The 14,160-nt window shown below is 39.6% G+C and overlaps 1 protein-coding gene across 2 annotated transcripts in view; it reads right to left on the reverse strand.

Annotated features, from left to right (window-relative positions):
* ME1 (malic enzyme 1, NADP(+)-dependent, cytosolic) overlaps positions 1 to 14,160 on the reverse strand; it is a 176,982-nt gene that overhangs the window by 140,808 nt on the left and 22,014 nt on the right. Inside the window, exons 2-3 of one of the 2 annotated variants that reach the window (XM_012638232.1) lie at positions 13,564 to 13,697; positions 7,372 to 7,521 (exon numbers count right to left, since the gene is read on the reverse strand). In XM_012638232.1, coding sequence (XP_012493686.1) covers positions 7,372 to 7,521; positions 13,564 to 13,697 — 284 coding nt within the window. The remainder of the gene's footprint in view (positions 1 to 7,371; positions 7,522 to 13,563; positions 13,698 to 14,160) is intronic. The other variant, XM_012638233.1, reaches the window with a different exon arrangement.

A 14,160-nucleotide genomic window follows, 5' to 3' on the forward strand; every position in this document is an offset into this window, starting at 1 on the left:
GAAAAAGAAAAAGAAAATTATTCGTGTTAGTACAACAACATTATTGGTTTCAATGTCAGTCACAGGTGCAGTTAAATCTCCATAGTTGGCAACAAGTTATTAAAGCTTTTCGCCATGCCCATCAGCAAGGCGAAACTATTGATTTAAAGATTTGGACCGTCTGCAATGCGGTAACTCAGGCTTTATGCTTGCTGCAGACAGACTCAGAAAAGGCTTATGCAGGTGAAGAATCCGAAAAGGAACCCTTGCCATCTCGTGACCCGTCCCCTGACGAATTGAGAGATGAGGGAGAGCCAGAGCCACCAGATGGGGACTCTGACCCTTCGGGTGAGCTGCCTACTCGGGCAGAAATACAAGAATTAATTTCCTTGCTTAAAAGGAATAAGATGGCCGCCAGTCCTCCGCCTCCGCCCTTCATTTCGGCTTATCCAGTCCGTCCCTCAGCCCCTCCGAAACCAGGGGAACGAGTTTTTCAAATTCCTTTTGCACAACAACAACCCCCTGGATCTATGGAGGAACAACTTACTGGGACAGGACAGTATACTACTCTGGAGGCTCAAGCAGCCCTGGGTGACCCAGTCTTGGTGTTCGTAAGTTATCTACGCAGGTCTTTGGACCTTTGCCTGCGGGGAAGGTTGGGCTGGTTATTGGACACAGCAGCTGTACTGTGAAAGGAATATTTGTACATGTGGGAGTTACTGACTCAGATTATACCGGTGAAATTCAGCTTATGGTCTCTGTTTCCCATATTACTCAAGTCTTTACAGGCACTCGTATAGCTCAGCTCTTGCTCCTACCATATGTCTCTTTTCCTACTCATAAAGCTAAACATCAGGGAGGCTTTGACAGCACAGGAACTAAAGTTTTTTGGGAAACTCTTATTCAAGACTCTCGACTTGTTCTCACTCTTGCCATTAATGGCCGTACATTTGAGGGGTTGGTGGATACTAAAGCTGATGTTTCTATTATTTGTCTTGCTCAATGGCCCCCTGAGCGGCCCAAACTTGTAGTTCCCACTATTCTGTCTGGATTGGGGCAGGCTCAATGTGTGTTTCGTAGTAAGGATACTTTTAATTGTTTAGGACCTGAAGGCCAACAAGCTTCTCCTCAATTTTATATTACTGATATTGCTGTGAATCTCTGGGGAAGAGACTTATTGCATCAATTTGGAGCGTTTATGACCATTTCCCACCTATCACCTAATGTTAAAAATATGATGTTGAAGATGAGTTACAACCCCATTCAACCCCCTGATACATAGGAATCTTTAAACTAATTGCCACTGCTCAAGAAGTTCCTCAAGCCCTCACATTGCGGTGGCATACAGATAAACCTGTATGGATTGAGCAGTGGCCTCTTACTAAAGAAAAGCTCGAGGTGTTAAAGGTTCTAGTGGCTGAACAGCTTGCTGCAGGTGATACTGAGCCCTCTACTTCTCCTTGGAATTCCCGTTTTTGTTATTAAAAAGAAAACTGGAAAATGGAGATTCTTCACTGACCTTCGAAAAATTAATAAATGTATACAGCCCATGGGCCATTTATAGCCAGGCTTGCCTATGCCTTCTATGATTCCCACAGGCTGGTCTTTAATGATTATTGATCTTAAGGATTGTTTTTTCACCATTCCTTTACAACCTTCTGATTGTGAACGTTTTGCCTTTACTATCCCAGAATATAACAATGGCCATCCTACTGAACGTTATCAGTGGAAGGTGCTTCCTCAAGGAATGTTAAATAGCCCAACTTTATACCAGGAATTTGTTGACCGTGCCGTAAATCGTGCCGTAAATCCTGTTCGTATGCAGCATCCACAAATTATGCTTTATCATTACATGGATGATACTCTTCTTGCAGCACCTTCTCGAGAGATGCGTGATGCAGCCTTCATAGATCTTCAGGAAAATCTCAAACGATATAATTTGATAATTGCCCCTGAGAAAGTGCAACGTAATCCACCTTTTAATTACTTGGGATATTGTCTCTCTGAGTCACAAATACGTCCTCAAAAGTTACAAATACGGAGAGATAATCTAAAAACACTTAATGATTTTCAGAAATTATTAGGAGATATTAATTGGCTCCGACCATCACTTGGTATCGCTACTTATGCCTTACAACACTTGTTTGCTATCCTGGAGGGCGACTCTGCCCTCAATAGCCCTTGTTGCCTTATGCCCCAGGCCGAATCTGAATTACAGTTTGTAGAGCAACTTTTGAGCTCTGGTTTCCTCACATTTTTTCAACCCTGGCTTCCTATTACACTCTTTCTCTTTCACAGGTGTCATTCTCCTTCAGGTTGTTTGGGACAAGCTCACGGAATTCTTGAATGGATATTTCTCCCTAACCAACAGAACAAAAGGCTGTTACTTTACGTTGATAAGCTTGCACAACTGATTACCCGAGGGCGTCGGGCGTCGGCCGTTGTCATCAACTCTCTGGAATGGACCCCAACCAAATTGTTACTAGTCTAAGTTCTAAAGATATTCAAACTAACTTTGAATTTTCCACTGCCTGGCAGGTGGCTTGCGCAGATTACATTGGAACCTTTGATAATCATTACCCACCACACAAATTGTATTCCTTTTTGCAGACTCATTCCATCCTCCCTGTTTCACCTATTGTTTCCAGTCCTCTAAAGGGACCCACCTTCTTTACAGATGCCTCAAGTTCCTGTAAAGCCGGTTATTGGAGCACAATGGGCCCAAAGGTTGTTACTTCTCCCTTCCCTTCAGTTCAACAAAGTGAACTATATGCTATCTGTTTAGTTTTACAGGATTTTCCCTCTGAACCCCTTAATATTGTCAGTGATTCCCAATACGCTGTTTATGTTACTTCTCATCTTCCTACTGCCTCTCTATCTCTCAATTCCCAAACCACTTTGCAACGTTTATTTACTCATTTACAGGCCTTACTTCATATGCATCACCATCCTGTTTTTATTGTTCATGTTCGTTCACACTCTGGACTCCCTGGACCTATGGCCAGAGGGAATGATAAAATTGACTCTTTACTTATCGCTTCTATTCAACAGGCATCTCAAGAGCATGAACTTCATCATACCAATGCGAAGGGACTTCAGCAACGTTTCTCTCTCTCACGCAAACAGGTTCGTGCTATTGTGTGTTCTCGTGCTTCCTGCGCACCTTTAACACTTCCTTCGTTGCCACCAGGTTGTAATCCACGTGGCTTGAGAGGAAACCATATTTGGCAGATGGATGTTACCTATGTTACATTTTTTGGACGCCTTCCTTATGTTCATCATACTATTGACACTTATTCTCATTCTCAGTGGGCTACAGCTCAGAGTTCTGAAAAGGCTGACGCTATCATCACTCATCTTTATTCCTGTTTTGCAGTTATGGGCCTCCCTGCAATACTCAAGACGGACAATGCCCCCGCCTATACTTCTCGTAAACTTGCTACCTTTCTTGCCTTGCATTCCATCCGCCATATTACAGGCATTCCTTTTAATAGTCAAGGTCAAGCAATTATTGAACATGCCAATCGTACCTTGAAACTCCAATTACAAAAACAAAAAGGGGGAGTCCCTGAGTCTCCTCAACGCCATCTATTAAGAGCACTTTTTACCCTTAATTTTTTAAATCATTGGCAGGCTTTCAATTCCTCTGCAGCAGAACATCATTTCACGACCTCGTCCTCTCCCTCGTCAAATGTTGCGACCCAGTGTATGTGTCCACGCCGAATGGAGAGTAGAGGGAAGGAGAGGTTCTACAATGGGGTCGAGGTTATGCTTATGTCTCCACAGGGCAGGGCTGTGAGTGGGTCCCCACTCGCTGTCTCAAGTGGCTACATGGCAAAGAGAATCAGGACCAAGGATTTTAACAAGATTTCTTCCAAGGTCTAGCTAATAGGCTTGCTCAAGTTAATCCCTTAACTTCTTTTCAGGCTTTCCTTAATGGTATAGGAACTAATGTTGGAATTCTATTTGTTTTCATGATTTGTTTATTTCTCGTCTACAGATGCTGGAGCTACCGGAAAATAAAGAATGATCAACGCCATCAAAATATCATGACGGTTTTTAAACATATTCGATCTCAAAATTAAACAAAAAAGGGGGAGATGTAGGGACCGTCCCTGGGCAAAAATTGCCTTAAGCCCAGAGTCAGTGAAACTGGATGTGCTCTCCTTGGGGCCAAAGGACGATAGGTCCGGACACGGCCTATTGAACAAACAGAACTATTCCTCATGACGGACAGCTTTATGACAGATAACCAAGCACCTGGGGTCTTGCAAACAAGCCAAGGCGACTCATTGTCCTGCAAACGGTAATGAGATAAAGAAGTTAAGATGCAAACATCGCTTCCATTGAGCAATCGTCTGGAAGGAATGAAAATGTATTTTCCTCAAGGTGCCCAAGGTAGTCACATACCAGGAAGTAGCTGTCGGACATAGAAAAAGTATATAAATAAAACGACTGGTGGAATCGGCCACTGCAGTCTTGTACGTCTTGTGTGTGTCTGTGTGTTTCTTTCTGTTTCCATCCCCCGTTCTGCAACCGGGCCGCAACAGATGAGATTCAATATTCTTTCGTGATAAAAGCTCTCAACAAATTAGGTATAAAAGGAATGTACCTCAACATATTTAAGGCCATATATTATAAGCCCACAGCTAACATCAGACTCAATGGCAAAAAACTGAAAGCATTTCCTGTAAGATCAGGAACAAGACAAGGATGTCCACTCTATTTCTGTCCAATATAGTACTGGCTAGCCAGAGCAATTAGGCAAGAGAAGGAAATAAAAGACACTCAAATCAGAAAGGAAGAAGTTCAACGGTCTCTGTTGGCAGGCAATATGATCTTTTTTTTTCCTTTTTCTTTTTTTAATCTTACTTAAAAGATCTTAGTAGGCAATATGATCTTATATACAGAAAACCCCAAAGATGATGTCAAAACAGTTGGAACTAATAAATAAATTCAAGAAAGTTGCAGAATACAAAACCAACATACAAAAATCAGTGAAGTTTGTATATACTATGAACTATCAAAAAAATCAAAAAAGCAATTCCATTAGTAATAGCTACCAAAAAATAAAATACTTAGGAATAAATTTAACCAAGGAGATAAAGTATCTGTACACCAAAAACACTGATGAAAGAAATTGATGAAGACACAATTGAATGGGAAGATATCCCACGTTCATGGATTAGAGGAACTAATATTGTTAAAATGTCCATACTACCCAAAGAGGTCTACAAATCAGAACAACCCCTATCAGAATTTCAATGACATTTTTCACAGAAATAGAAGAAACAATCCAAAAATTCATACAGAACCACAGAAGACCCTGAATAGCCAAAGCAATCTTGAGCAAAAAGAAAAAACCTAGAGATAGCATACTAATTTCAAATATACTACTATATATAGAATACATTATATTCTGTATGATACAGTAATCCTAACACCATGGTACCAGTATAAAAACAGACACAAAGATCAATGGAACAGAATAGAAAGCCTAGAAATAAATCCATGCACTTACAGTCAATTGATTTTTGACAAAAGTGCCAAGAATACACAATGAGTAAAGGACAGTCTCTTCATTAAATGGTGTTGGGAAAACTGGATATGCACATGTAGAGGAATAAAATTAGACCCTTATTTCCTACTATTAATATATACAAAAATCAAATCACAATGGATCAAAGACCTAAATGTAAGACCCAAAACGATAAAACTACTAGAAGAAAACATAAGGGAAAAGTTCCTTGAAGTTGGTCTGGGCAATGATTTTTTAGATACGACTTCACAGGCACAGGCAACAAATGCAAAAGTAGACAAATAGGATTACATTAAACAAAAAAGCTCTGCACAGCAAAAGAAACAATCAACAGAGTGAAAAGATAACCTATGGAGTAAGAGATAATATTTGCAAACCATACACCTCATAAGGGGTTAATCCAAAATATATAAGGAACTCACACGACTCAATGTAAGAAAACAAATAACCTGATTAAAAAATAGTAATGAATCTGAATAGACACTTCTCAAAAGAAGACACACAAATGACCAATAGGTATATGAAAAAATGTCCAATATCACTTATCATCAGAGAAATGCAAATTGAAAGCACAATGAGTTATCATCTCCTACTTATTAGAGTGGCTATTATCAAAACGATGAAAGAGGCCGGGCGCGGTGGCTCACGCCTGTAATCCTAGCTCTCTGGGAGGCCGAGGCAAGCGGATTGTTTGAGCTCAGGAGTTCGAAACCAGCCTGAGCAAGAGCGAGACCCCGTCTCTACTAAAAATAGAAAGAAATTAATCGGACAACTAAAAATATATAGAAAAAATTAGCCAGGCATGGTGGCACATGCCTGTAGTCCCAGCTACTCAGGAGGCTGAGGCAGGAGGATCACTTGAGCCCAGGAGTTTGAGGTTGCTGTGAGCTAGGATGACGCCACGGCACTCTAGCCTGGGCAACACAGTGAGACTCTGTCTCAAAAAAAAAAAAAAACGATGAAAGATAACAAGTGTTGGCAAAGATGCGGGGAAAAGGAAATCCTTTTAAGTGTAACACTGTTAATGGGAATGTAAATTAGTACAGCCATTATGGAAAACAATATGGAAGTTCCTCAAAAAATTAAAAATAGAACTATCACATAATCTAGCAATCCCACTACTGGGTACCTATCCAAAGGAATTGAAATCAGTATGTTGAAGCGGTATCTGTACTGTCATGTTTATTGCAGCATATTCATAACAGCCAAGACATGGAATCAAAGTAATGGATTTGATGGATGTATGGATAAAGAAAATGTGGTATACATACACGATGGGATATTATTCAGCCTTAAAGAAGAAGGAAACTCTTGCCATTTGTGACAACATGGATGAACCTGTAGGACATTATGTGAAGTGGAATAAGCCACACACAGAAAGACACATAACCACATGATCTCACTTACATGTGAAATCTAAACATAGTCAAGGTCATAGAAGCAGAGTAGAATGGTGGTTACCAGGGGCTGGGGGATATGGGAGTTGCAGGATTGTAGAGATGTTGGCCAAATTTCAGTTAAAAAGGAGAAATAAATTAAAGAGATCTACTGTACAACATGGTGACTATGGTTAATGACAATGTATTATATACTTGAAAATTGCTAAGAGAGTAGATTTTAGTGTTCTCACCACAAATAAATGATCGGAATGTGAGATAATGCATATATTAATTAGCTTGATTTGGCCATTTCACAATGTATACATGTTTCAAAACATCATGTTGCACACCATATACATTATATACAATTTTTATTGTCTACTTAAAATATAATAACAATTTTTAAATTCCTGCAAAAAACTTACTAAATAAATAAAGACACACAAGTTATATTTAAAATAAAAGTTGACATACCTTGGCTTCCGAAACACTAAACTATATTGTTGACAAGCCAGACCCACAGTGGGAGTATAAACAATAGGCATGAACTTCTCAACGTCAGACATTAGCACTCTATAAAAGAGCTTTTCATTTCTATCTTGAAGATCCATTAAGAGAAGATACCTGTGGAAATTGGACATAATTAGATCTACATCCCACAAAGTCATGAAACAGTTGCTTTGAAATCTAGTTAAACATTTTCAACCAAGTATAAAGTATGTTTTAGGTTACACAGAAAAAAAATCTGACTGCTTCACTTAACCAGCCTAAAAAAAAAAGAGAAAAGAAAAATTCTGATCAAAAACAACTTTATAAATATTCTTAAACATCTCAAAAAATAAAGAACCATAAACTTGATTACTATCATTCAAACATTAAAACCATTGCTGAAATAGCAGTTTTATTCAATACTTGAGGAGACTTATCCCTATTTTAAAATGAAAGATGAAAATACCATTATAGATATATAATAGTTTAACATTAACTCAACAAAGTAAATAGAAAAACTTCATCCTTTAACTTGTAGTACTGAATAACCAAGGGAAATGGCACAAGAAATGAGTAAGGGATTGTAGCACTCACCCTAAAAATAACTAAGGTAGGCAAGTTCAAGGGACTTTTCTCACTGTTTGTATCTAATGGCCTTTTTCTTTCTAGAGGCACTTCTGAACCAGTTATCTTTCTGTCTATAGACTTCTTCATATTACTTGTAGCCTTCAGTAGTTTATAGAATAGAACTCAAACTGTCTTGGTATAATTTAAAAGAATCTTTATTGATTTCTATTCTTTAGAGTAACTGAAAATGCACAGAATTGGGAGTCAGAGATTCACGGAATCTAACGCTTGGGCAATTAGATAGACATATCCAGGAAATGAACATTTGGAAGAAAGATGATAATTTTAATTTTAGATTTAACTAATAACTGATTTAGCAATGTGGAAGTCATCACTGCTAAATCAATGGTCAATTCACAGACCTCACTTTACTTAACAGGACATTTGACATAGGTGACATTACCTAGAGCTCAACACACTTTCTTTCCTTGACTTTCAGTCCATCGTATTCTCTTGGTTTTCCTACTATCTCACTGGTCCATTCCTTTTCTGTTTCTTTGTCATTTTATCCTGATCTCTGAAAGCTTTCTAGCACTCATGTGTAATACATTAGGAAATTACGTTGGCTTTACCTTCAAAATGTATCCAAAATCTGACCACCTTCGCTGCTACTACCCTGGATCCAAATCACCATCAACTCTTGCCTGGATTATTTTAACAGTCTAAAAGTTCTCCCAGTCTGCATTTCTATTCTCAACATTGCAGCCAGTCTTTATGAAATATAGCTTAGATCATGTTGATCTTCTGTTCAAAATCCCAAAAGGCTTCCCTTTTCACTCAGAGTAACAGCAGAAGTCCTTCAGTGGCCTACAAAGCATAATCTGTCCCCCACTACCTTGCTAACTTTCTTTTCTAACCTACCATTTCCCCCCAGCTCATTCTGCTCCAGACACAGTCTCCCTGCTGATCCTTGAACATGCCAGCACACTGTTCCTCAGATTTCACTGCTAACTGCCTCACCGTCTTTGAATATTTGCTTAAAACTCAGCTTCTCAATGAAGGCTACCCTTATCACCCCATTTAACACTGCAAACTGGCCGTAACTACCCCCAGCATTCTCAGTCCCTCTTTACTCTACCTTTTCTTTTTTTTGCTCATAGCACTAGTCATTTTCTAACATATTATATAATTTAATAATGTTTTTACTGTTTATAATTTTTAAATAATTTTTTAATAATTTATGTCAATTCTGTGAGGGCAGAGATGATTGCCTATAATCCTAATATCTAAAAAAGTATCTGACACTGAGTTGATGCTCAAGGTATATTTGAGGAATAGTCTATAGTAAAAATGTGAAAGTCACCAGTTTTTAGCAGGTAGCTGATAAAATGGCCCAGGAAAAGAATATAAAGTAAAGATATAAGAGGCTAAAGGAAGAATTTCAGGAACAAGTAAAAGAGAAGATTGTCAAGGAGCTTAAAAAGAAGCAAATTTATACACACTGGAAAAATTGAGTCAGACTCTTTGCTCAGCCACCTCGTCATATCCAATGGGCTCATGAATAAAGTGGCCATGGGCAAGGATGGAGGTTATGCATGAGCTCAGCAACACGGACTTCCACTCACCAAGCCAACCTGGCTACAGCCACTGCTGAGTGCTCAATTTGCCAGCAGCAGAGACCAACACTGAATCCTGCCTGATAAGGCATCTTCTCTAGGGTAATCAGCCAGCTACCTGGTGGCAGGTTGATTACACTGGACAGTTTCATTCATGGGAGGGGCAGCATTTTGTTTTTACTGGAATAGATACTTACTCTGGATCCAGATGTGCCTTCCCTTTCATGCAATGCTTCTGCCAAAGCTACTACATTTGTGGACTTACAAAACACCTATCCACCATCATCATTTTCCACACGGCATTGCTTCTAATCAAACTCACTTCATAGCCAATGAAAGTGTGGCAATAAGCTCATGAAATTTACTGGTTTTACAATGTTTCCCACTAATCTGAAGCAGGTGGCTTGATACAACAGTAGGATGTCCTTTTGAGGACTCAGTTATAGCACCAGCAAGCTGGCAATACCTTTCAAAGCTGGGGCAAGGTTCTCAAGGAGGCTGTATATGCTCTAAGTCAGTGTCCAATGAATGGTGGTGCTGTTTCTCCCACAGCCAGGATTCATGGATTTAGGAATCAAGGGGTGGAAATGGGAGTGGCACCGCTCACTAACAAGTGACCCACTACCAAAATTTCGCTTTCTCTCCCTGTCACCTTATGCTCTGCTCGCTTAGAGGTCTTAGTTCCAAAGGGAAGTTTCCACCAAGAAACACAATAATGAACCCACTGAACAGGAAGTTAAGACTGTCACCTGGCCACTTGGGCACCACACACCTCTGAATCAACAGGCCAAGAAGCGAGTTACTATGCTGGCTGGGAGGGATTGAGCCTGACTACCAAGAGGAAACTGGACTGCTGCACTACAGTGGAGGTCAGAAAGAGTAAGTTCGAAATTCAGGAGCTCCCTTCAAGTATCTTTTAGTATTATCATGCCCTGTGATCAAAGCCAATGGAAACTACAACCCAACTCAGGCAGGACTACTAACGGCCCAGACCATTCAGGACTGAAGGTCTGAGTCTCCGAAACAGGTAAAGAACCATAACCAGCTCAGCTGCTTGCTGAAGGCAAAGGGAGTATGGAAGGGGTAGTAGAAGAAGGTAGTTATAAACACCAGCTAAGACCATTTGACCAATTATAGAAACAAGGACTATAATTGTCATAAGTATTTCTTCCTTATTTTTTATGAATATATTTATATGTATATACATATATAAGCAAATATCTATATACAAAGATAAGCAAACATCATTTTCTTCCCTCTCTTATCACCTTATCAGGTAACAGAAGACATACTGACTTTATATCACAGTATTTATGTAATGCTAACTTTACACTATAGTTTTTAAGTTAAGAGACATCAGAGAGAAGAAAAAACACCTACCCTTCTGAGGAAAGGGTAGGTGCATTTTCAGTTGTATGCGGGATGGTTTTGTCATGTTAGGTGAAAGAATGACTTTGTTAATGTCTTTATTCAGAGATTAAGTATGATTTAAGGAGATGCACATCAGTGTTGTCATAGTCCATTCAGGCTGCTCTAACAAAATACCACACACTGGGTAGCTTATGAACAACAGAAATTTATTTCTCATAGTTCCAGAGGCTGAAAAGTCTAAGATCAAGGCACTGGCAGATTCAGAATCTGGCAAAGACCCATTCCTCATAGACAGCATCTTCTGGTTGCATCTTTACATGGTGGAAGGGGCAAGGCAGCTCTGTGGGGCACTAATCTCATTCATAATCTAATAACCTCCTAAAGGCTCCACTTCTTAATATCATCCCCTTAGGGGTTAGGACTTCAACATAAGAATTTTGGGAGGACACAATCATTCACAGCATAGCAGATGCCAAGTTGGCAAGGAGTCGACTTGCATGGTTACTTTTACGTGTCAATTTGGCTGGGACAATGTCTTAGCTTGGCTGCTATAAAAAAATACCATAAACTGGGTGCCTTATCACCAATGGAAATTATTTCTCATAGTTCTGAAGGCTGGAAGTCTAAGATCATAGGGCCAGCATGCGTGGGTGCTGGTGAGGGGCCTCTTCCAGGCTGTAGATGGCTGACTTCTTGTATCCTCACATGGCAAAAAGAGGAAGGAGCCAGCTCTCTAACCTCTTCTTATAAGAGTACTAATCCTATTTATGAAGGCTCCACTTTTATGACCTAATCATTGCCCAAAGCACCATCTCCAAATAACTTCATATTGATTTCAACATATGAATTTGTGGGGAGTCATAAACATTCAGTCCATACAGACAGGGTGTACAGATATTTGGTCAAACACTGTTTTGGATGTTTCTGCAAAAGTGTTTTTTGGGTGAAATTAACACCTCAATTGGTAGACTTTGAGTAAAGCAGATTATCCTCCATAATGTGAGTGGGCCTCATTCAATCAGTTGAAACTCTTAATAGAACAGACTAACCTCCCTTCTGGCAAAAAGGAATTCTGCCAGCACACTGACTTTGGACGCAACTGCAATTGTTCCCTGGGTCTCCAGCCTGTGGGACTACCTGCAGATTTTTTACTGTTTCTCTGTGTGCCTGTTTCTGTCTCTCTCTCTCTTTCCTCCCCCCATTCATAATCATTCTGTTTCTCTGGAGAAGCCTGATTAATACCAATACTTATTAGATATTGGGTTAACTACTTTTAACACTCACAACAATATTTCCAAATAGCTATTATTCTCTCCAATCCACAGATGAAAAAACTGACATTTACAGAGGTTCAATATCTTAAGAAGAAAGGGAGGAGTCAAAAACAGAGGGCAAAGCACTTATAATGTTCATGGCAGTGGCCATAGTGGCTTCCTCAAGGATCCATTGCCGATAAGATAGAGCCAGAATTTCAACCTAGAGCTATCTAATTCCAAAGGCAGGAAAAATATATTGCCTTTATCTTTGTGCAAACACAGAAACTGAATTCTAAACAAAGGAAGTGACCTAAATTTGCAATAGAGTTAGAACAAAGCTTGCAGGCTGAAAGAGTGCTCTTTCACCTACAATGTACTTAAAGTCTGACTAAAAGCCATTTTAACCTGTTTTTCTCTGTTTAGGGTGGCATTTCCTGATAACTTACCTTTATAGCAACAATTTTATCATAAGAGAAATGTAGTCTCTCTGAGGATACAGTTGAGAAAGGAAATTTTATTTCATTCAAATGTTTCTAGAGGCTGGGCGCGGTGGCTCACACCTGTAATCCTAGCACTCTGGGAGGCCAAGGCAGGAGAATCGTTTGAGCTCAGGAGTTAGAGATCAGCCTGAGCAAGAGCAAGACCCCGTCTCTACTAAAAAAATAGAAAGAAATTAGCTGGACAACTGAAAATATACAGAAAAAAAAAATTAGCTGGCCATGATGGCACATGCCTATAGTTTCAGCTACTGGGGAGGCTGAGGCAGAAGGATTGCTTGAGCCCAGGAGATTGAGGTTGCTGTGAGCTAGGCTGATGCCACACCACTCTAGCCTAGGCAAAAGAGTGAGACTCTGTCTCAAAAAAAAAAAGTGTTTCTAGAGATGATAAATTTTTTGCAAACATTATTGTATTTATAGGCAAATTCTCCCCAAAGTTGACTACCCTTTCCAAATTACTAATATTTTAATTTTATCATCCAATAAAAAATAACCTAGACAATTGCATGAGACAAATATAAAAATCATCATGTGGCCGGGAGCAGTGGCTCACGCCTATAATTCTAGCACTCTGGGAGGCCAAGGCAGGTGGATTGCTTGAGGTCAGGAATTCGAGACCAGTCTGAGCAAGAGCGAGATCCCGTCTCTACTAAATATAGAAAGAAATTAGCCAAACAACTAAAAATAGAAAAAATTAGCTGGGCATGGTGGCGCATGCCTGTGTCCCAGCTACCCAGAAGGCTGAGGCAGGAGGATCGCTTGAGCCCAGAAGTTTGAGGTTGCTGTGAGCTAGGCTGACGCCACAGCACTCTAGGCCGGGCAACAGAGTAAGACTCTGTCTCAAAAAAAAAAAAAAAATCATCATGTTACCTGTCAAAGTCAGAGTCCAGACGCTCAAAATTTTTAACTACTCTTAGGACCTGGATCTCCTGACTATTGAAGCAAGGTGGCAACAATCCATGAATGTTCAACTGCTGTCTCTCTTCCAGGGTAAAAGCCAAGTCCTACGGAGAAAAGAAAAACACAATAAATTGAGGGGGGAGAAACACAAAAGGCATATATACACAAATAAAATCCAACAAGGATATAGAATTAAAAATCTGAAGATCTGGCATTGCTCTAAGCATGGCCATGTGACTGTGAATAAATCATGTAAGCTCTCCATACCTCAGTTTCCATATCTGTAAGATGAGAATACTATATTTCCAAAGCTGTGCCATTCAGATATTATTAGGATGAAATTAGATAGTGGATGGGAGGAAACTACTTAAAGGCACATAAATGAAAGAAGATATAATCAACATTTTTAATATCAGTAAATATAAAAATATTTATTATAAGAGATTTTAAAACTACGAATATGGGTAGGTCACCTGTCACTTACTGTGCTTCTGCCTCTAAACTAGGTCAGGAGATTCCTTACATGATTCTAAGGTACCTGCTTCAACACTCCTCTCCAGAGTTATC

Source organism: Propithecus coquereli, unplaced genomic scaffold (assembly GCF_000956105.1).
Source record: "Propithecus coquereli isolate 6110/MARCELLA unplaced genomic scaffold, Pcoq_1.0 Scaffold127, whole genome shotgun sequence".
Taxonomy (NCBI): Eukaryota; Metazoa; Chordata; class Mammalia; order Primates; family Indriidae; genus Propithecus; species Propithecus coquereli.